We start from the raw sequence: 24032 nt of genomic DNA on the forward strand, positions 1-24032 counted from the left end.
AGTTTATGTAATCATTAATGTATTTTTCATCAATGTGACCCTTTACTTCAGCCACGAATAAAGTATTTTTCTTCTTAATTATTCCCAATGCTTTTGCTTTCTTTGTTGCTGTATCACAAATGATAACACCATTCAATCTTCCCGGCATATACATTTTATGGTCAGTATATTGAATGAAATCATGAGGATTAGATGAAAATGATGAAGGATATAATGAATTAAAATCAACACCAACGAAATGAGTCATAATGTTGGAAGTGTCCTCATTTGATACAGTTTTAGTTTCTGGACTATATGAAAGTTTATTAATGTGTGTGATTCCTTTAAGATTTACTCTATGTTGAACATTTGATAAACCACCAGTAATTCCATTACGGAGAATGTGATAAGCTTCAACCGAATCTAAAGTCATTGGTAAATTATTTTTTAATGTATAATTTCTTAAATTGATTCTTAAACGTTGAACATCTTCATCTTTATTTGATTTCACGACATTGCAATAACAACACATTAACTGACAATTTTCTTTGGTATGTGGTTTTTCATTATCGATTCTATCCAATGTTGGTTTATTTGCATATGTAAACGCTTTACCACACATTTTGCATTTAGATGAAAGGATTAAATCGTGATAGTATTGAAAATCATCCATTGAAACATTATTTTTAGTATCCCTTTCTGCTTTTTCATCTTGTTTCTTATATGATTCAATTTTATATTTCCAATACTTTTTCGTTAATTCAAAACTTGATTCCACATTTTCTTCTTCTGGATATGTTTCGTTAGGATTAAAGTCTTTATATGCTAAAGCGTAACGAATCATTGATGCATTAGATGATAATGAAAGATTATGGAGCATGTCAATTTTATAAACAAATGTTTCTTCAATAATTTTATCAATTGGGTCAATCATAATTTCAACGTCTTTATTGCAATAATGAATAAATATTCTAATCTATTCTCAAAATTTTTAGCATCATTGAGATATATTTGATAATCTGAATCGGATATTGTTTCTTGAGTTAATGCTGAATAAAATGAATCTTGAGTGAATGGTTCCACTTTATATAATTCATCTTCGTAATTCTCCATGTGATGAATTGATAAGGGAAAAAGGATTTAACACGTGATTTATTGTTTCCGAAATCTTGAGTGAATTGGTCTAATGTTCCACCCGCTATATAATTTCTGATGTCAATAAATCTTAATTCATATGGACAGTTTGTTTTCTTTACAATGATTTGCTTAAATTGAGAAGAAGAACCCAGCATTGATTTTATTTTCCATTTTGCAGTGTTTAAATCACGAAGAATTAAATTTAAATCAAACTTTCCCGAATTAAAACCTATGATATTCACTTTATTGAATTCCTCATCTAGAAGTTCTTTAAATGCTTCCTTCTGTTTTTCATTTAATGTATGGGACAAAGTCCCGCCGTTTGGTCCGTTTGCGGCTTCATTAATTCTTCATATTGTTCAATATTTGATTTAGCAACTAATGAACAGGTTGAAAATAAAAATTCAATCCAATCAGAGATGAACGAATCACTTGATGTTAAGCAAAAATTCCTCGTAAATGTTTTATCACGGTCGTCTACGACCTCGCCGCTTTGCGGCTTTATTTTGACAGTTGATGATACCATAAATGGTTTTAAGTAAGCGTTCAAAGTTGCACATTCAGAAAGTTGAAGTTCTTCTTTAGTCTCTAATGTTTCGAAGTCAAAAGTAATATAATATCTTGTTGGTTTATAATATTCCTGCAAATTGTGAGCTAATAGCCATTGATATTATCTTCTGTTTCGTGATATGTGGTGCATATGGTTGTTGTGTGTTTTGCAATTGAACGTCTTGAATTAATCTTCCATTATTTTCTTTACATTTCTCACAATGTTTTAAAAATCTTCTTTGGTTTTTCCTTTCTGGGTCATCACGGATAGAATATACTTCTTCTTTGCAAAAGGGGCAAACTTTATATCCTGTGAGTGCTTCAACGTCTGTAATTCTGTCAGCGTGAAGTTTTCCACATGGACTCTGTGTTAATAAAATATTTACTGTTTCAAATTCTGGATCTATCATTATTGATTCCACTAATGGAAAGTCTACCTTATTTATGTCTACGTCTTCTGGTTGAGGGTCACAATAATAAAAATCAATATTAACGTTTAACATTCTTGCTAACCTCTCACTTTCTGATGAAATGTCAAATCCTTCATATGCATCTATGGCTTCATTTAAATAACTTCTACGAGTTTTAGGATTAACACCATCAGGAATGTTATAGAAGCGTTTAAATAACCTTCTACCTTCGGCTCTTATTTGATTATCATTCATTTTAGCTGTTCCGTTTTTGTTCATTTATGTAAGAATAAAAAATTAAAAAAATAAAATAAAAATAAAGTTTATTTTTTTAAAGTCCAGGGCTAAAGTCCATAAAATGAATTAAGAACACATAAATTTTTATCATCTGCGACGTGACGAATACATTTTAATTTACTCAAGATGCGTACCCTGATACATTAAATCTAATTCCTGTCTTATTTAATTTCACAACTTTGAAAAGGAATGTATGAATAGCTATAAATGATGAGATGATGATTTTTATGGGTTGCTTCCATTTTTTCTGAAATAAATGAATAAATATAATGTTTATAAGTTTTCATATCTTTTATATTCTTAATAACGAATGGTATAGACCTTTCAACTTCGTCTTCCTTCGGTGCTGTTCTTTCATATGAAACATTATTAGTATCTTCAATAATGAAACCACAATCGCATAAAATTTTATATGTACCAATTGTTTTTTTGATATTTTATCTAACAAATCAAAAACTTTATCAACACCTGTACATTTATTTAAATAATAATTTGTGTAAATATCATGGTCTTCTTTCTTAATTGTATTTGTTGCATATGTTACATTTTTCAGTGCTTTTTTGAATTTTTCAGAATCAAGAGGAGGTGAAAGTAATATACATGGATAATCTCCATCGTCAATAAATTGTAACTTATGTTTATGAATAAATTTTGTGCCTTCTTCTGAAAGTGTTTCATCTATTTCACCATCTAATAAATTTTTAGTAGATTCCAAAAAGTAATTTTTATATCTTTCTTCATGAGATTTTTGAACTTCTGATTCTGAAGCTGGGATATTCATTAAACCCTCTACTTCATTCTCATTATATTTTTCAACTTCTCTTAATTCCTTAATTTTTTCATCTATTTCATCTCTTATTTTTTCCAGTCTTTCAATTTCATCATATTCATCATCTTTAATCCGTTCTTCATAATATTCAGGGAAAACATCAGGTTCTTTAGGTTTTTCTTCTTCAGATGTGGGATATAAGAAATTTATAACATCATCTTTATTCATTTTTCCATCATAATCTAAATCATTTAATAACTCCGCGAATTTTTGACAATTTCTTAAATAATATTTATTAACTTCATAACTCGCCTCCTCTAATATATCCTTTATTTCCTCGTTTGTGAATCCCAATTTTTTAACGTCGTTAGTCTTGACACTCATTTTCATACGAATTAAAAAAATAAATTATTCAAAAAATGTAAGACATGAATTTTTAAAGTTTATTTTTTTATTTTTTTTATTTTTTTTTATTTCATTATGGTAGTGAATCTTTCATTCATGAATGATAATTATATCTGATTTCTTTTACTCTCTCATACATACTAGATTTGAAGAATTCGGAACTTTTACCATAATCTCCTAAATGTTTTCTTATCCCTAACGTGTGCCAGTTATTATATGAAACTGTATAAACTTTATCTTTATCTTTACACCTTTCATCACTTCCAATATATTTATATCTCAGTTTTGATTTAGCATTTTCATATTCATTAGCGTTTAATAATTCACAGTCTTCCTTTTTAAATATATGTTTAAGATATTCAGGATTTAATACTCTACGTTTATATGCGCCTAACTTAGTTCTAAAGGTTTTTCTACAAAATTTAGGAATTCCATCCTCTTTAATGTCATCAATGATTTCCATTTCATTATTTTCAATTTCTTCTTCTCGTTTATGAGGTCTTTGATTATGACTCCATTGATTCCATGAAATTAAATATTCTTTATCATTATATTTATACCTCATTAGCTTATTTTGGCTTTCATATTCATTTAATAATTCACAATCTTCCTTTTTAAATTGAAGTTTAACCCATTCAGGATTTAAACAATGTTTAATTAATCGCGGAATATCTGACATCATCTATATATAGCTTCTTTTATAAAAGATAAAAAAATAAATTATTTTAAAATTAATGTTAATTTTTTTAATGTGTTTAGTATATAATATTTATTACTAATTTATTTAATAATGTCGCGCTTTCTTACGAATTCATGACTTAAAAAACGTAAGAAAAAATTTTTATATCATCTATATATAGAAGATGTGAAAATATACCTTCATCTATATATAGACGTAACAAAAAAAGTCACTAAACCCTTCCTATCCTACTACTATCATTTCACTCCCATCAACTTTGAGAGAATAAATTATTATTCACCGTCATAAACCATTATAGGCTCTAGTGTAATTAGCCTTCCGGTGAAGAGACAACTCCGGTGAAGATCACCGAAAATAGAGTTTGAAAGGATTTTGGACGATATAAAATTTTATATAAATTTATTTTCGGAAAAAATATCGATGTATACTGATCTTTACAAGAAATACTATAATGAAGGTACATCCGTAGCACGCAATGCTATTGCTATGGACAAAGCTGGTAATTATGATATGGCAAAAACTTTTTATTTACAAGCAATATCAAAATACAAGCTTGCCCTCCAGCAAAAGGAGATATCAGATATGATGAGAAATCAAATTAATGAAAATATCAATAAATGCACACATAGAGTCGAAGAGCTTGATGATATTATTAGATCTTCTGAGGTTGACAAGGCCGGTGGAGCTGGTTCTGTAATGAAAACAAAGAAAGGAGGACCAAGTACAGGCAAAGATGACCAAGCTGAGTCAAACGAATTTATTAACAAAATGGAAAATTCCATTCTTATCGAAAAACCAGATATTAAATGGTCAGATGTTGCAGGCCTTCAAGAAGCAAAGAGGGCTTTAGTTGATACAGTCATTAATCCAATTAAATTCGCTAAATATTATACAGGTGATCGAGAACCATGGAAAGCCATTCTTCTTTATGGTCCTCCTGGTACTGGTAAGTCATTCCTTGCCAAAGCTACAGCTTCCGAAGCCAACCAATCAACTTTTCTTACAGTTTCCACTTCTGATTTGACTTCAAAGTGGGTTGGTGAATCCGAAAAGCTTATTCGTGCACTTTTCGAGACAGCCAGAAAACATACACCAGCAATTATCTTTATTGATGAAATTGATTCAATTTTATCCAACAGAACAGAGAATGATTCAGAAGCATCTAGAAGAATGAAGACAGAGTTCCTTATCCAGCTTGATGGCGTAGGAAAATCAATGGACGGAATACTTCTTCTTGCTGCAACTAATATTCCATGGGATCTTGATCCAGCTGTTCGCCGCCGCTTCGAAAAGAGAATCTATATACCACTCCCAGACATTGAAGCACGCGAAGGTGTACTTATGGGCCGTTTGAAGAAGAATGTAAATAATCTAACACCTGATCAAGTGAAAAGACTCGCGGCTATGACAGAAGGATTCTCCTGCTCTGATCTTAAGAACCTTTCACGCCAAGCTGCTCATCAAACAATGAGAAAATTCGAAGCCGCCCAATTTTACAAAGAAGTCAACGGAGAATTCTTCCCTTGCCCAGAAAATACTCCAGGATGTGTTAAAATGAACCTCCACGACCCGAACTTCCCAATTGATAAAGTTCCTGTTCCTCCAATCACATTTGAAGATTTCAAGGACGCTATGCACAAAGCGAAGTCTTCTGTATCTCCTAAAGACATACAACAGTTTGAGGAATGGACAGCTTTGTTCGGTGAAGAAGGAAATTAAATTAATTTTTTATTTATTTGTATAATTAATATCAATAAACCAAGCTTTTATTTATCATTTGCCTTGCCTATTTTTTTCTTATTATTTATGGTTTTCGTTTCAAATTCATTTTTAAAATTATAATTATTGTGAAAAAATAAATCAGAATACTTTCAAGAATGTATCTCTCAGAAAGTTTAGAATGATTCATTTCCATTTCCAATACTTGGCATTTTTGAGATCAAAATATCAACTTTTTTTTTTGATATTCAAAGAAATATTCAGTTAAAAAATTTACACAATAACAAGCAATATATTTTTACTAATAATATTGTAAATTATAATAAAAACTATCTTAAACGTTATAATCAACACTATCAGATTGCATACTATCATCATCTTGATGAGAATTTCCTCTATTCTTCATTATGATAATTACTGCTACAACACCAGCAATAATTAATACCGCAACAATTGGAACAGCGATTGCTACAGCATTTTTTGCATTACTACCACCTTGTGAATCAGCAGGATCATCATTTCCTTCATTTCTTTCATTTTCCTTTTCAATTGATGGTGTGACAACTTCAGTTTGAGTTGGAACTGGAGTTATTACAGTGATATCTGAAGTTGTAAACGGAGTTTCATAAGCTGTTTCAAAGGCTGTTTCCTTTTCTGTTAAGTAAGGTGTTTCGTAAGGAGTTTCCTTTTGTGTTAAAAATGGTGTTTCAAACATTGTTACTCCTGGTGTGATATGAGGTGTTTGATGATTTGTATTAAATGGTGTTTCTTTTTCTGTTAAATAAGGTGTTTTAAAAGCTGTTACTGCAGCTGTAGTAAATGGTGTTTCACCTGCAGTCGCAAAGGCTGTAGAAAATGGAGTCATTGCTGCAGTTTCAAAAGCTGTTGTAAATGGTGTTTTTGCTGCAGTATTGAATGGCGTTTCCTTAGATGTTATTTCTGGAGTTCGTGCCATTGTTTCATATGCTGTTACAAATGGTGTTATTACTGGAGTTCGATCTGGTTTGTATTTGTCACAATCCACAGGTGTAAAAGAATATAAATATGACTTGCCATATGGATCTGAAACATTGATGTGATATGTGTGTCCAATTGCATTTTCCTGATCCATCCAGTCTCCAGTAAAACAGTTTACATCCATTCCAAACTTCCTACATGATTCCACATCAGCACGTTTTACAGTAGGATCATCATCAACAGTATATGATATAAGAGTAGTACTACCAATTCCTTGTGACATAAAAGATGCAACTCCAAGGAATTTTGAGTGTACATATCCTGGAGGTGGCCAAGCAACAAAAGGTATTTTTTGTGCAGGTCGTTGTGTATTTGCATTGAAATTAAGTAATTGGACTGTCTCTTTCGAATTTTCGTTATGAGCACTAGCAAACACGACTGGTTCCAAATATTCGTCCAATAATATATGCCGAGCATAATAATTCAAACTGGATGTTTCATCAAATTGGGTTGTTAATGCCAATTTAACCAAATCGGCAACACTCTTTGATTCTGATAAATCCTTACCTGATGACCTTGTTTCAAGGCATGTGTGGCTATATCCACTGCATTGGTTATTAACTTTTGAATTTGCAGTTGCTTGTAATTGCTCCTCGTAGAGATATCTACTTTCCAATCTGGCCAGATCTAAACCACATGCTCTTCTGGCGTAATTTAAAGTATTGAGAGCATTATACTTTTCATTGCTATTGATGGTTTTTGGACAACTATTTCCCGCCTTTGGTGCCATAGATGGGCCATCATGTTCCCAAGAGGCTTTCCAGCTCTTTTGGTAATCTGTACAAACTTCATATTTTGTTCTCTTTTGCAGAAGCTCAAAAGTTATTGCCATTATCAAATGAATAAATTAATTCAAATTTATAAAGTGAAATTTTTATTAAATATGAATACACTATAAGAAATGTTGCTTTTTATTATTATATCTTATGTTTGTAAACTTCAGAAATGCAACGGTCTAAAAACTTGGCTACGAAACAATGACATCATACACAATTATTTTTGAAGTTTTTAATAATTTGTTTTCAAAAAATTCTATCAATTCTATCATGACGGTTTTCTTTCAATTAGATCAACACAAAATATCATAATTATCAACATGTATAAGCAAATTTACTCCAGGGATAAAAAGCTTGATAAAATTTGTATTCAAACGATCGAAGAGAAAATAATCAAATTCAACTATGGAGTGGTTTACTTATAATAATTCTTATCGTAAGATAAAAGTCTCGAAGTGACGATTAATTTTTGTCAAAAATTTTTAGCAGAGAAAATAATCAAATGCATAATGGCTATATTTTTAGATTATTATATATCACTTCACACCCCTAACACAATTTAAATAAAATTCCTAATTCGAAAAAGTTAACGCTTGTCATCATGTACCAGCATTTGCCATATGAATGCCTTTAAATTGAAAAATGGCATTTCTCAAGGATCTGAACTAAAAAAATGGAGAAGAAAATATTGAATTTTCATCAGTTATTATTTTCCAATCGCTTCAATACAATTGCATTATATTTTTGTTAAATTACCTAGTGTATATCGTATTACTGCTAAACGAACAAAATTACATTTATATCATAGATAAGTGTGCAATAAAAAGCATTTCAAGTCTTGGCCATATAATATCTTGGATAAAATTTTATTGTTAGCCACATTAAAATACTAATAAATGGAAATGTCCTATAATAGCAGCTTTTGAATCAGAAATATCTTTAGACATTGCAATATTATAGATATTGTCGTCTTATTCATTAATATTAAAGCATGTGTTAAATATTTTAATGCTTGGTGCTAAATCAAAACAAAATGATTTAGAATTGTATCAAATTCACAAAATTTAAAAATAACATTCTATCAATATCGATTCTCCATTCAAACATCAAAGAATAATTCATTTTTAAAGTGCTTTTTTACTTTTTTTATCTCAATTTTTTTCAATGTCGAAAAGTAATTTCTATGAAGATTTCATAGCGAAGTTTTGTGATATTAATGAAAGATTTGATACTAATACGAATGTTGAATATGATTGCTTATATATCGATGCAACTTTTTTACTTACAACTATTCATTATTTTAATCTCGACTCAAATCAAGCTAAACCAAAGAATATTAATGAACTATATAGTTTACTTGATTCGTTAGTTAACACAGTTAAACCCAAAAAATTAATTTATATTTTACTTGAAGGAATTAAACCATTCGCACAATTTTACAATACAAATAATAATTTTTACATCTTTTAAATAATTGCCAGCTTCATGAATATGATTCAATTTCATTTTTATTAGAAAATCATTTAAAAGAATGGATTTGTGATAAAACAAAAAATGATACATCATGGCGTGGAAGAAAAGTTATTTTGAGTGGGTGTAATGTCCTTGGTGACCAACAAACAAAAATACTCGATGATATTCGAAAAGAAGGTAATCAAAATTTAAGTCATTGTGTTTTCACTTCAGACTTCAATTTCATCATTATGGCATTGAAAACACATTACCAAAACTTTGATGTTATCCTCCAATCAAAACAATTTAGTGAAAGTAACACACTTGAGCAATTTATTTCTGAGGAATCATTAACTTTAATTAAAATCAATAAACTTAGAGCAAAAATCCAAATAGAATTTCATGACAAGAAAGAAGCAATGATTGATGATTTTGTATTTATTTGCACATTGTTAAACAATAGATTTATCCCACAATTGTACAATTCGGAACTTAATCTCAATATTCTAATTGATTGCTATAAACATTGCAAGTTTGAATACAACGAATATATTACAAATAAAGATAATTTCGTTCTTCAAAACCTTAAAAAATTCATTCATTGTATTGTGAGAAATCAATTTAAGGATTCAAAAGATTCATATGATCTTGATATTAATGAAGAAATAAAGTTATATAGAAAAGAAATGAATACATCAAAAGCTAAAGACAAAATGATTTCACATTGTTTCCTTGATGGATTATTATTTACACACAAATTTTATACAACTGGAGTTCCATCATGGACATGGATCTACAAATATCATTTTGCACCTCCTTTAACAGTTATAGAGAGGTTCATTGATACACACATTCCATCAATAAATGATAATGGCCAAATGAATCTTTTGTACAATTTAACAATCGATTATAATGAGAACAAACAACTTCTCCCGCCAGAGATAATTTCACTTAGGAAGAAAGATAAGTATCTTAAGAGACTACTTAATACAAAACGTGTCAAAAGTTTAAATCAGAGATATTCATTTGAAATTCCAGTATATGAGCGGATTATTGAAAGTTTACGCTTTGAATTTTCTACAATTGTGTCAAAGTACCCATATTTAGTTCAACCAGAAGAGCCTATTGTAATTGAAAAACAAGAATTTAGCGAGATTTGTGTTAAACAGGATGAACCAATGATTTTTCAAGATAAGAACTCTAATAATCAAATATCTTCCGCATCAGCAATGACAATATCGAATACAGCAACAAACAATCCTGAATTAAACTTTTCCAGTGTTCCAAATGCTATTTCATTCGAATCAACACATTCGTCTTCAGATACCAAACAAATTTACTACCAAAATACTGCTACAAAAAGACGGAAGACTACCAAGTCAAAATCAACAAAATATCATCAATATGATCAACAAAAAAGATCAAAGCAAACCATATACAGGCCGAAAATAAAACGCATTATTAATAATTATAACACTTACCAGCCTCGCACAAGAACAACAACTAATTATGATAACGGATATAAACAACAGAATGTCCACAATTATAGCTATTCTAATAATTGTAGTTGTTCCAGTAATAATTATGGTTATACTTCTAATAATAATGGTTATGCTTCTAATTACTATGGTTGCGCTTCAAAGAACTATGGTTATGCTTCTAATTACTATTGTTGTGCTTCAAAGAACTATGGTTACGCTTCTAATTACTATGGGTATGCCTCTTATAATTATGATTACGATGAGTCTTTTTCTTTATGCACTTGCTTATATCATATTTTTTGCATTCTTTTATCAATGACACTAATAATTGGATTTATTTTTTTATATAATGATCAAGATTTAGTTCCTGCAAAATTGATATCTGTTTTGCTTTTTTCTGTTCGCGTTTTTATGCTTCATAGTGATGAATACGATGATGACTGTTGTTGCAATTTTTTGAAATCATTGTTAACTATAACTCATATTATAATTTGCTTCCTTTTATTTTTGGGAAGTGATGACTTTTCACTATATTATCTCGGATTACTTATTTTATGGCGTTTCTTCAAATCAAAGCAACTTATACTTGCTTTGATAATTTTATCATTTATGGGTGATCTTAGCCTTTCAATGACGCTTGAATTTTGTGGGTCTTTCTTTTAAATTGATATCAACATATTCCATATATTTTTTCCCTTGCATTGGAAATATTCGGGGGGAGTGACTTTATAAAGCTTGAATTTTGTATTTTATTAATCGTAAATGATAATTATCTACTTGATACCGCATATGTACATTATGATATTAGGGGACTTCTTTTAAATCATATAAATTAACTAATTATAAGCAATCGCAACACTCTTAAATTGAGAGTTGAATTCAATATGAGGAGATAAGAAAATAAAACATCTTTCAGTGTTATTAAAGGAACTTCCTATTGCATAAATTCTAATATAAATTTGGAAAAAATTTCATCATATCTTACAGTTTATTATTACAAAAGACATTCACTCATTATTCTCTTAATTTGATTGCATAAATGAATTTAAACTGTTGTTGATTGCATCAAAGGTATAATTTATCCAGTTAAGGATGCACTAACATTCCATAAAAGTGCTTAGAATATGTAATTATTATGATAGTAAAACTTTGAGGCTCTAGATCCCTTTCGATATTGAGTTGAAAGATTTTTAAATTTTCGAAGAATTTCTGAATAGTATTCAAAAGTGTAAAAATTTTAAAAGTGAATATGTATTTTTCCATAATTCCATTAAAATAATCTTTATTTGCAAGTACCTATTACTATTTTACAATAATTATGATATTTTCTTCTCTTACATTTGAATTTTCTGCACTTTTTTTGATAGCCGTTTACAATTTCCCACCCATGCAACATAGGGACACAGCAATGACTTTTGTTACCTATGTTGTTTGATCTTGTTTAGGCACACTTTCATAAAGCTGTGTACAAAATATCTATTGATTCTTCCATGAATAATTAGCAAATATAGTATTATACTTTGACTTTTTTAAATGAGCAAGCTAACACCAATATACTCATATTGAATTACATTATCCAACACTTCTTATATGAAAAATCAATATAATTGTATAATCAAATTTCAAAAACTCATCAGAAAAAAAAATCAAAGAATGGACTCGTAACATATACTATGCATGCATTTCAAATACGCAAAAATACATGATGGTAAGTCTGTCGCGATTTTTCAAAAAAATCCAGAGGTCGGAATAATAGATACTGCGAACGAATACTGATATCAGAATTTTCTCCCTCATGCAAATTTTATATGGTTTGCATACTGTTGAATAAACATTTATTTTCATAAAATTAGATTTTTTATTTTCATTTTAGTAATATATTTTTAAAATATCGTTCCATCAGGCTTTTATCCAAAAAGGAATATATCATTTTGATTGTGTGAGCCATTCCGGATGTCACATGTTCTTGAGTTATATCTTTTATAAAATTGAGAGGAAAATCAAAAAAATTGAATAGGGTCCATTCAATTTTCCTAATCTAATAACTTCATGAATGTTAATTTTCCAGCCATACCATCAATAGGATAGAATATCATTAGAATTTAAAATATTGTGATGGATTGATATTTTTATATTTTACGATTTTGGCCAAAAATCAATTCTGATTATTGTGAAAAACAAATATTATTTAAAAACATTAATAGAAATAGTAGTTTATAAAAAATTAATATATATGGCAGAATATCAGATTCTAGGTTTAATTCCATCAAAAGTTATACATGCATGAAAAATCTGACATGGTGAGCGCATCCTTAATTTGTTATTTTGATCAAAATTTTTTAAGATAGAACCAGAAAAATGAATATTTGAATAAGTTAGGAATAATGTGATTAATTTCAAATTACAATAGCATTGGAAACAAAATATCTAGAGATAAAAACCAGCAAGTGATAACAATATTGAACATGATACAGGTAAATCTAACAATATCACCAGCTCTTAAAATTATGTGAATTCCATACTCTTTTGAACCCTTTTTTATTTATTAATAGTTCCGTCAAACATTTAAATTGAAGCACATTTTCTGAGCGGGACGGATAAGTTATTAAATTCTTTTTTACAAATTATTCTTTGACATTTCCAATTTTTATCTAAAAACACTCTTGTATAAAAGTCTGCTTAATTTCATTTTTTCCTTTTCACTTTTATTTTTTTTGTCCAAGAGAAATTGACCTATTTTTTTTCATGAGTAGATTTAGATATAGCATGAAATGCTTTCTTTAAATACAACCAAATTCCTGATAAAATTACGCGAAAACCAATGAAATTTCATTTCACTTTTTTACTCGTGAAAAATACATTTTCAATTAGCGGTTATATTTCACAAAAATGTATCCAGGACTCTCAGGCGCATTTATTCCTGAACGTAAAATGATTGACGTAGATGTGAGGAAAGAGGAAAGCATCCTTGATATCGCCCCTCGCTTCGCAGCCTGCGCTTCAAACGGTAATGATGCCAAGGTAACAATCTTCCCAATCGAAGGTAGACCAAAATTCGGACTTTTCCAGCCACGCATTAAGTCTTCCGGAGGATCAGTTACAGCTGTTGCCTTTTCACCATTCGAGCCAAAATTCATTTACGTCGGAACAAGTGGCGGAGATATTACATCATGGGAAATTCCAGAAAATGGCTTAGCATGCGACCTCTCAAAGCCTCTCAACAAGTACGATTCTGGCAGCGAAGTTAAATCAATGGCAATTCATCCGACAGCCAAAACATTACTTGCTGCAGGCCTTCGCTCCGGTCACGTTGTTATCCTTGATGGAAATCTCAACGTCGTTGCTGATCTTGAGCACACTCGTCCAATCAATGCCGTTTCATGGTCATATGACGGCAAATATGTTTACGCCCTCCACGTCGACATGCTCTTGAGAATCTGGGATGTCCGCGCCAAGTCAATTGTCGTAGAGAAGAAGATTATCAACTCTCGCGCTGTTGGCTATCTCGAGCCACTCCCAGGCGACAGAATTGCTGTCTCCTACAACGAAAAGAAGCAAGAAGTACGCATCCTCAACCACCAGCTTGAGGAAGTTGCTGCTCGTACCTTCGAAACAGCTCCAGTTCCACTCAGACTTCGCTACCACTTCACAGGCCTCCTTGTTGCACAAACATGCAAGGCTACAAAGATCAACTTCCTCAACGCCAAGGACTTATCCGACGTTTACGAGTTTAACTGCCCAGATATGATCTTCGCAGCCGCTCCAGAGATCATCCAGCCAGATCCAGATGGCGACAGACTCATGGATCTCACAGTCATCATGGCCGGAAACGTTGCCCAACACCTCAGATTGACAGTTGACAAATCCCATCTTCCAATCAAGTTCCCACCAATGCCAGTCCTCGAGACAGAGCTTACAGCCGAGAAGTATATGGCCGGCGAGAACTTCGAGCTCAAGACTCTTGCACTTAATCCAACAGTCAAAGAGGAGGAAGTTGTCGACGAGGGACCACAAGAAGAAGTCGTTCAGATCGTTACAAGATACCGCTACCTCAACGCTGAAAGTGACCCACCACGTAACTACTTTACTTATCTTCCAGTTGGCATTGTCCCGAACATGGAATTCAACGAAATCTGCACAAACGGCAAGCAGTTCGCTTTCATCGGACAGGGCAATCCATCTCAAATCTGCTTCATGAACCTTGATAAGCCAACTCGCTATCCAATCAACGGAGCTCCATGCATCAAGGATCCACACAAGAGCACAGTCTCATACATCACATACTCACCACATAATCCAAATCTCTTAATGTCTGCTGGTGATGATGGCAAGATTCGCCTTTGGGATGTTCCTGACGTTCTCAAGCAGGATATCACAGAGCCACGCATTTCCCTCCAGATGCCAAAGCGTGTCGGCCTTACCAAGTTCTCAGACGCTGTCCGTAACCTTGTTCTTGCCACATGCCTTACACCAGAAATCGCAATCTGGGATCTCAACAAGGAAAAGCAGATCAGATCCTTCCAGAAGCAATGCCCATCTGTTGTCCAAGACTCAACATTCAACTCATTATCTAACGCAGTTTACTCGGTCTTCAAGGACGGCACAGTTTCTGTCTTCGACCCAAGATCAGAGGATCCAGTCGTCGCTACAGGTCAGTGCCATCCAGGACCAAGACATCGCAGAATTCTCGACCTTCCAGATTACAACCGCTTTGCTACATTCGGTGTCAGCAAAAAGGGCTGGCGTGAGATCTCCATCTGGGATCCAGCCAACCTCTCTGCTCCACTCAAGACAGTCGAATTAGATACACAGTCCTCTCCACTTCTTCCAATGTACGAAGAAGGCAGTGGCGTCATCTACTGCGGCGGCAAGGGTGACGGCAACGTCCCATTCGTTGAGTTATGCCGCGATGACAGAATTATCGCTTGCCAGGGCTCATACGATTCAGCAGAACCAGAACGCGGCCTTTGCCTCATCCCACGCAAGTACCTCGACGTCAAGTCTGTTGAAATCTCTCGCATGCTCAAGTTGTCAACAGAATCTCTTCGTGCTCTTCACTGGAGAACACCACGTAATCGCCAGGAGTACTTCCAGGATGATATCTACCAACCATCCCGTGATACATCCAACGCTCTCATGGAAGTCCTCGATTGGGAGGACGGCCAGACAGAATCATTCCCAGAGTTGAACATCCAGCCAGAGGGAATGAAGAAGCTCTCAGAGGCACAGCCAATCGTCAAGCCAAAGGCAAGGAAGTACCTCCCAGGAGGACAGGACGAACAGGAAGATTTAGCCAACAAGAAACTCACCATCGATGAGATTGTTGCTATGGCTCCAAAGATTTCTACAGAATCAGATGATGAAAAGGAAGAAGAAAGTGATAGCTGGTAAGACATAAGTTATTTTCCTTTTCTTTTCTTATTTTTTTTGCGCAAATATTAAAGTAAAAAAAGTCTAATTTTTTTCTCTTATTATAATAATATTGTTATTTTTAGCCTTGTACACAGCCCTTCTCATAAAGAAAAATTTCTTATGAACCAGATTCATGGAAATATTTCTCAACGATCGTAAAATCGAGCATTCTCAAAATTGAGATGGTAGTTAAGATCGTAGATCAACACAGACTGTTCTCTTTTTACATGAAAGTGGAACTAGAACTGTTAGAAATAAAGTCAAATTAAAAATAAAAACAGTTTATTTTTAATAATAATCATACGATGATCATATCATTCTTTTTTTTTACAATAGAAACGGTTTTGAATCAAATTCAATTTAATTTCAAATTAATCCGCTCATTATTTATCCATGCTTTGTTTATTCGTACTCTTCCATAGATATACCATTGATAAATTAGGATATTACACAAAAGCTCTAGATAAAGAAGGTTCGTTTTTTGATTTTTCATTAACACCCAAAGAATCTGCTAGTTACTATTTGGTTTTCGATGATTCACATTTCCTATATATTAACGAAGAGAGAACTTATTCGCAAGTATTTCCAGTTTCCAATGAATCAATTCGTATCCTCGCTGGAGACAGTATTCAATTTACAGTTGTTTGCATACCTAATAGTTGTAACTCAATGGAGTTTATTAATCAAAAATCAGGTGTTACATTCGATTTCGATTATTCTCAGAAAAAGTATAGACTTAACAAGAATTACTGCATAGTTTTATTATCCATCCATTCAATACAAATCTCATTGGAATCATATCCAAATGATATCGAAGTCGGTTATTCTTCATATGATTTAACAAATCCAACATTATTAACAAACAATTATTATTCACAATGGTTTGTAGGCAGCCAACCACTATGCATTTCAATAAAAGCTCAAACCAAAAATGCAACTGCAAAATTAAAAGTTCAATTCTCATTCCCTTTAATACCATACAGCATTTACAACAGTCTGAAACTTAACTATTTTGCTTCAACACCAATAGATCTTAAACAGCTACCAAAAGTCAAGAATTATGGAATCCATAGTTTATTACTTGACAGAAACTCTGTAACAACTGAGATCTTTGAATACTCATACATAGTATTTACAGATCATACCAATATTTATGGTTTTGCTGCTACATCTAATTCATATTTAGAAATCCTTGGTAAAACATCAATCACAGCCATTTATTTCAACACTTCAGGTACAATTTCACTTCATTCAGCTAGTACTAATCCAATTCCATGCAATTTTATAATTTATAATTTCAGAGAAATCTCATGTGATTCAATTATCACACTTGTAAGACATAACTACAGTTTAACTACTTATGGGTACAATTACACTTGCGTTGCTTTCGCATTTATAAATGGAACGGTTCGCTTTAGACCTAATGACGGATTAAACAAACCTAATGTTATCAGATTTTCTACAGCAGATCGATATGAATTTGAGTTTTATTTATCTGAAGATAAAAGTTTAGAATCATATGCTATAATTAATGGCAGACAATCAAGTCACAAAGCATATTACATCACAAACGAATCATATTCAGAATTAAATTCAATGGAACCAATTGATCCAACTGAGAAATCTTATAAATATGGCCTACCTATTGAATTAATTATTGGAATCACAGTTGGAATAAGTCTTCTGATTGGTGCTATTATAATATCTGTTGCCTGTTGCAGGACATCAAAGAAAAAGAAGGATGGATCTCTTGAAGTTAGTCTTGTCGAGAAAAGTGATGCTAATGCAATGCCATTAGAAGTTGCTTGTAATACTCCTGCGTCACAAGATTATAACCCACAACAACAATACAATACAAATAATGATAATCCTTATCAATAAAGCTTTTTTTAACAGTTAGCGTGAAGCATCATTGAAATTTCACCTCAAACACCAAAGTTGAAGGCCATGTCATAGGAGCATAAAATCTATTGTTCCTCACAAATCTCTCAAAAAATTGAGAATAAAATAAATTTACCATCTTTCCATAAATGATATATTGTTAGTGATATATCACCAGAAGAAGTTTTCAGAATTGCTTTAAACATATTAGATCATAAAGAACAATTCAAATAATATTAAGCTGTTAAAATTTCTTTTTTTTTAAATTTGTATTTACGAAATACTTTTTTTTTAATTTAGACAGAATACATATAAAAACATATTTACTCTTGTGTTTGGGAAGCATCCTTGCCCTTCTTTGGATTACCAAGGAGAACCTTGTGGATGTGTGGAACAACACCAGCAGAAGCAATGGTGATGTTGGAAAGTAACTGGTTCAATTCTTCATCGTTACGAACGGCAAGCATGATATGACGTGGTGAGATACGTGTCTTCTTGTTATCACGAGCAGCGTTACCTGCGAGTTCGAGAACTTCGACTGTAAGATATTCGAGGACAGCGGCCATGAAGACTGGAGCACCGGCACCGACACGTTCTCCGTAACGGCCTTCACGGAGGAATCTGTGAAGACGACCGACAGGGAACTGAAGACCGGCACGGGATGAACGTGTCTTTGGATGTTGGCGTTCTCCATCTACTGCTGTCTTTGTAGCTGTTTTCTTGACACCCTTCTTGGCTGGCATTAACAAATAATGAAGTGAGTATCATCCCGCCATAGGAAAATTTAGGTATTGAAATTATTCGGGTTCCAAAATGACATTTTCCAAATTTTCCAAAAATGCCATTTTATGTCTTGCAAATTTAATAGAGAACACCTTTGTCAATAGCGCCAAAAGTGAGATTTTACTTAATTATCTTAGGCTAATTAGTGGTTTATTTATATTCTTTACTATACACATTCCTCTGATCTTAACAAAATTCTCTTTTTATTTTTAAAATAGTGTGAGGGACTTCGTTGACTACAAAGATATCGACCAAAATTGTTCTCATTATGCTTAACATATGAAGTATAGTAATAGGGTGTATGGACTCATAGATTGACTTTTGTTTGATTTCGAGATAAAAATATTTCGCAATATCTTGCATAATTTCGTTTGAATTAACACTTTCATCGTTTTTTATATCTATATATAAAATATGCACAAATAATGATTTATAAATAAATATTTTTCGAATCGGGTAAATAAATCAGTAGATCTTGGATTTTATTAATCATTTCATCCTAAAATGAGTTTGTGGTGATAATATCTGTGTGTTATAGTTGGAGCATTGTTAATTTGTACGAAATATTGATAAATTTCAAAAACGATTGATATTTGACTGTAAGCAACATTAAATCTGTATCTCATAATCAAGCGGAAGGTAAGCTGAGATATTTGGGATTTTATCACCTGATAGTATTCATAATACTATACTAGATTGACTAATCAATCAGTTGTTTCATTATCGTTTTAAATTTATTATGCATAAATAGTACTTTGAATATCATTGGTAATATTTCGAAAAAAAAGGTATCAACTTTAAAGCAAGATAACATACCCCTTTTTTTGGTGAAAAAAAATGTTTTGGTGAAAAAACGGTTATTTCCCATCAAAAAGTGAACTAAGCTGGGTGACTTGGTGATACTCTCCCTATTATATCCTCACCTTTTTGACACTCATATGAGAACTGAAGCTTATTCGCTTTGCAAACAAGATTGGATATGATTTTTATATGGATAAATTCATTAGCTAACCTTGCTTGTATTAGCTAATACGTTTTCAGGCCATTTTTAGGGAGATTATTTTGATAATTTCAACAAAGCTCAAGAACTACAATTACTAACAACATGGTTCGCTACAAATTCCACAAAATATACGATCTGCACTATCTTTTAATAATTGAAATTAAATTCAATTAAAAACTTAATGATTTGCATATAAAATTGACATAGTTATCATATACTACTTCTAACAAGACTTTTCTGAAAAAATTAGTATAGTTGAAGTTTTGCAAGGTTATTCTATTTTAAAATTATCTGATATTATATTCCAATGCATTTGCAATCATCAAAATTTAAAAATAATGACTTTTCTCTCAATTTAATTTGCAATAAAATTCGCAGATATTAGATTTTAATTAATATTAAAATATTGGCCAATAAAAACTTTTGATCAATCCACTTTTAAAATCGGAAAATCGTGAATTTTTAAAACACGCTTCGAAAACAGAAAAAAAATCGAAAAATGCAAATCATCTCAAAACTCGCCCATTTCAAGATTTTTCTTTAATTCGAAATAGCATGATGCTAAAGTATCATACCAAAAGGTGTGTATATTGACGAGAATTGAAAAATATCAATCTGATGAATAGCAAAATAAGCATTTATAATTGAGGTGAAAACGATAAATCTCATTTTGCCTCTCAATTTTTCTGAGTCTCTCAATTTTTGTAGTGGTCCCTTAAAGGATGAGTTGAAAATCGAATAATTGGATGTTTGTAATATTAATATTCTTTAGTCCATAATAAATCATTTTTCATACTAATAATGTGGAACGATTTTCTGCATCTTTTGGATCTGCCACTTTTTAAGATAGAAACGGTTTTCTTTCAAATTCATTTTATTTAACCATGCTTTGTCTATTCGTACTCTTTCAGAGATACACCATTGATAAAACAGGATATTACACAAAAACTTTAGATCCAGAAGAAGGTACATTTTTTGATTTTTCATTAACACCCAAAGAATCTGCTAGTTACTATTTGATTTTCGAAGATGATTACATAGATGTTAACGAAGAGAGTATTTCTTCGCAAGTATTTCCAGTTTCCAATGAATCAATTCGTATACATGGAGGAGAAAGTATTCAATTTACAGTTGTTTGCATACCTAATAGTTGTGACTCCATGGAGTTCATTCATCAGAATTCAAATGCTACATTTGATTTCGATTATTCTAAGAAACATTATGAACTTAATAAGACTTACTGTACAGTTTTACCATCCATTAATTCAATTCAACTCTCATTGGGTTCATATCCAAATGATATCGAAATCGGTTATTCTTCGTATGATTTAACAAATCTAACATTAATAACAGAAGATTATTCACAAAAGTTTACAGACAGTCAATCGCTATGCATTTCAGTTAGTATACAAGTCTTGGGTACTGTGGCACTGCGTTCCACCTTACCCAATACTTGTGAATTTGACACTTTACAAAACCGTTAACGTATATTTTACAACACAAACGACAACACTAATTTAATCTTAAATATTTATAAAGCCGCCAACCACTTCACTAACGAACTCACTAATGTAAAAATAAACGTTCTCACTATCGTTCTCACTAACGACTTCACTAATGTTCTCATAAATTTTCCTCAATATCTTCATCATCAGTGTTAACCCTATTGTAGTCATACTTGAAGCCATAAACTTTCTCTAACTTCTTAACGTACAATTTACATAACTTACCTTCGTCATCGTATGGTTTAATGATATAACTATTTCTATCTTTATACACAGTCAATGAAAAGTCAACTGGTCTCGGATGTATTTGAAAGAACATGTTATGCTCAGGAAGGAAGAATAAATGTTTAAATGTATGTTTGTTATACTGTGGAATTCGAATGAGTTGCTTTTGTTCTGTCATTTACATCCAAATAAAAATTTTCAGTAAAAATAAAACTAACGTTAAAAATTTCTCATAACATAAACGTTCTCATTACTTTATAACTCTCTTCCTTGGTTTCTTTTTAGTTGCTTTCTTCACGTCTGTCTCCAGCTTAACTGTCTTTCTTCTTCGTCCGTAATGATACCAGTTACTTCCACCAGTCAATGGGTCAAATGGTCTTTCGTAAGGATTTCCATACATTCCATAGGGACCATACGGAAGAACTACTGGTGGAGGAAGAGTTCCATCGACTCTATTTAAATGCATTGTTTCACCTTTCATCTGGTCATTAAAGTCTTTTGCATGTTTTGCAAACTCATCGTCCTTTCCTAAAGCATTTTCTGACTCAGTCGCAACCAAATTGGATGCTTTATTTATGAGTCCTATTTTATTTAATCTTAACTTCTTTGCAACCCAGCCTCCAATCTTTCCTTTATTTGCATCTAATGTCTTTGAAACCCTTCCTCCACTCATTTTATTTACTGCGTCATAAGCTCCAAGTGCTTTTGCTCCAAATGCTAATGCTTTTGTTCCCATTGCGCCTAAAGCTGCCCAAGCTACCATTTACACCATATTAAAATCATCTCTCTTCAATATTATCTCATAAAAGTTCTCGTTACTGGAGAAAGTCAATGAAACATAAACATTCTCATGGACTTCGCCCTCACCGCTTCGGTCTACGACCTCAGGACTCAAAGAGTCCGTTTGCGGTCTATCTAACTTCTTTCTTATATCATCTATACGCTTCAAAATGTCTGAACAATTGCTAACATCTTCTACAACAGTTATTTCATCATGAATGACCTTCAAGAACAAGCTCATTTAATATGCTATTAAAATCATTTCAATAATGAGTCCATCCTTTCCATCTTTAGGTAGCACAACATCTTTCATTGAAGAAGGTTCGACAAGTCTTATGTTAAACTTACTGACAAAGTTTGTTATACTATAATGCTTCGGTGGCGAATACATGTAGTTTGAAAGACATAATATAGATTCTTCAGCAAATTCACTTATACTGGATTTTATAACAATGTTCTCACGAGACCAAATACCACCAATTGACAATCTTGTAAGCAATCCTGCTGAACCTTCTACTGTAAACGTCGATGGTAACATTCCACGAAGGTCATCTATTGACATCGTTGAGTCACTGAATTTAAATATTTCTTTAAAAGCAATCGTCATTATCTAACCATGCAATAGCTTTGAAGTTTTCATTCGAATATACATCTGCTTCATTAAATGTAAAACCTGACTTCTTTGCAGAGACGACTTTAAAATCTATTGAGTTTTTGTTTCAAAATTATATGCTATGCTAACTTCTGAAGGTAATGGATGTCCTTCCGCAGTCAGTTTGCTCTCACTACCGTTTGAAGCTTTGTGTTTAAAAACTTTCATGTCATCTCCTGTGTCTAGGTTCACATACACAGCAATAGGAAAACTATCTTGCTTCTTTGTTCTCATCATTATACCTCAAAACTTAAAGTTCTTCAATAATATTGTCCTTCCTGCTGGAATACTTCTAACTTTGTCTTATTTCAATAGCTTTCTCACCTCCTACATACTCTACCCAGTTTCTTGGTTATATTCATATGATTGTATTGTCTGATTTCAGGTAAGATACTGACTTTCTTGAATTTTGGTAGGTTTCATCATAACGTGTTCATAGTATATCTTTATACTCTTGTCAGTTAGACTCGGTGCTATGTTCTGAATATTTCTGACTTGCATTTTTAATGGAGATAAAATGAAGCATTTAATACATGACGTAGATGAAGACATGAATGAAACTACAGACAAACTTAACTCTTCTCTCATTCTTCCTTTCAGTAAGGACTATGAGTTCTGTTCAAATGGTGTTTATTTCTATTGTGGAAAGATGGGTTCAGGTAAGACATTTAACCTCATTCGTCATATACTCATAACAGAACGTTTAGGAAAGACTCATATTATGACCAAATCATTATATCAGCAACTTCAGACTCTATGGACTCAACAGCGAAAACATTTATGTCAAAAGTTCAAGCCTCTGTCGTTAAAGTTCCAGACAGTGAACTCATTGAATTTCTTCAACGTTACATTCGACGTAAGAGGAAATATTATGCCATCGTTGAATTTATACAGTCAGGAATGCAAAAGACTTCTGAGGAGATGGAAAGAATTATTGACAAACACCACTTACGTCAGTACTCAGGAGTTTACGATATGAAACGACTTACAAACTACATTCTATCAAAACTTTCAAAATACCCCTTCAAAAAGTATCCTTCAAACACTCTGCTCGTTTGCGACGACTTCGCGGAAAAGGTTTAGTGTCAAAACCAGACTCA

At 32.1% G+C, this 24032-nt stretch overlaps 8 protein-coding genes and 2 pseudogenes across 10 annotated transcripts, besides 3 other annotated features; 5 read left to right on the forward strand and 5 right to left on the reverse strand.

Moving 5' to 3' along the window:
• Nucleotides 1-3493: part of a mobile genetic element that runs on past the window's edge.
• On the reverse strand, nucleotides 460-1642 carry TVAGG3_0677880 (annotated as a pseudogene). The gene has a single exon. A coding segment is annotated over exon 1 (1183 nt).
• A 1162-nt stretch (nucleotides 3494-4655) lies between the features above and the next one.
• On the forward strand, nucleotides 4656-6014 carry TVAGG3_0677900 (positive regulation of centriole elongation; the record flags this gene model as incomplete). Its single annotated transcript, XM_001581129.1, has 1 exon — nucleotides 4667-5965. The coding sequence occupies one exon, from the start codon at nucleotides 4667-4669 to the stop codon at nucleotides 5963-5965; it is 1299 nt and encodes a 432-aa protein (XP_001581179.1).
• A 285-nt stretch (nucleotides 6015-6299) lies between these two features.
• TVAGG3_0677910 (bifunctional inhibitor/lipid-transfer protein/seed storage 2s albumin superfamily protein family) lies at nucleotides 6300-7814 on the reverse strand (the record flags this gene model as incomplete). The annotated part of the gene is made up of 1 exon (XM_001581130.1): nucleotides 6300-7814. The coding sequence occupies one exon, from the start codon at nucleotides 7812-7814 to the stop codon at nucleotides 6300-6302; it is 1515 nt and encodes a 504-aa protein (XP_001581180.1).
• A 1438-nt stretch (nucleotides 7815-9252) lies between these two features.
• On the forward strand, nucleotides 9253-11354 carry TVAGG3_0677920 (5'-3' exoribonuclease protein; the record flags this gene model as incomplete). The annotated part of the gene is made up of 1 exon (XM_001581131.1): nucleotides 9897-11354. The coding sequence occupies one exon, from the start codon at nucleotides 9897-9899 to the stop codon at nucleotides 11352-11354; it is 1458 nt and encodes a 485-aa protein (XP_001581181.1).
• A 427-nt stretch (nucleotides 11355-11781) lies between these two features.
• Nucleotides 11782-13002: a mobile genetic element.
• Nucleotides 13003-13541: 539 nt separating this feature from the next.
• On the forward strand, nucleotides 13542-16156 carry TVAGG3_0677940 (coronin family; the record flags this gene model as incomplete). Its single annotated transcript, XM_001581132.2, has 1 exon — nucleotides 13581-16082. One exon carries the CDS (start codon nucleotides 13581-13583, stop codon nucleotides 16080-16082), a length of 2502 nt encoding a protein of 833 aa, XP_001581182.1.
• A 340-nt stretch (nucleotides 16157-16496) lies between these two features.
• TVAGG3_0677950 (uncharacterized protein) lies at nucleotides 16497-17984 on the forward strand (the record flags this gene model as incomplete). Its single annotated transcript, XM_001581133.1, has 1 exon — nucleotides 16497-17984. One exon carries the CDS (start codon nucleotides 16497-16499, stop codon nucleotides 17982-17984), a length of 1488 nt encoding a protein of 495 aa, XP_001581183.1.
• A 249-nt stretch (nucleotides 17985-18233) lies between these two features.
• On the reverse strand, nucleotides 18234-18746 carry TVAGG3_0677960 (histone H2A; the record flags this gene model as incomplete). Its single annotated transcript, XM_001581134.2, has 1 exon — nucleotides 18308-18727. One exon carries the CDS (start codon nucleotides 18725-18727, stop codon nucleotides 18308-18310), a length of 420 nt encoding a protein of 139 aa, XP_001581184.1.
• A 2423-nt stretch (nucleotides 18747-21169) lies between these two features.
• Nucleotides 21170-24032: part of a mobile genetic element that runs on past the window's edge.
• On the reverse strand, nucleotides 21751-22263 carry TVAGG3_0677980 (protein of unknown function, DUF4107 family; the record flags this gene model as incomplete). Its single annotated transcript, XM_001581136.1, has 1 exon — nucleotides 21751-22263. The coding sequence occupies one exon, from the start codon at nucleotides 22261-22263 to the stop codon at nucleotides 21751-21753; it is 513 nt and encodes a 170-aa protein (XP_001581186.1).
• Nucleotides 22522-22842, reverse strand: TVAGG3_0677990 (uncharacterized protein; the record flags this gene model as incomplete). The annotated part of the gene is made up of 1 exon (XM_001581137.1): nucleotides 22522-22842. One exon carries the CDS (start codon nucleotides 22840-22842, stop codon nucleotides 22522-22524), a length of 321 nt encoding a protein of 106 aa, XP_001581187.1.
• Nucleotides 23483-24015, forward strand: TVAGG3_0678000 (annotated as a pseudogene). Its single transcript has one exon. A coding segment is annotated over exon 1 (533 nt).

Source organism: Trichomonas vaginalis, chromosome III (genome assembly GCF_026262505.1).
Source record: "Trichomonas vaginalis G3 chromosome III, whole genome shotgun sequence".
Lineage (NCBI taxonomy): Eukaryota > Parabasalia > Trichomonadida > Trichomonadidae > Trichomonas > Trichomonas vaginalis.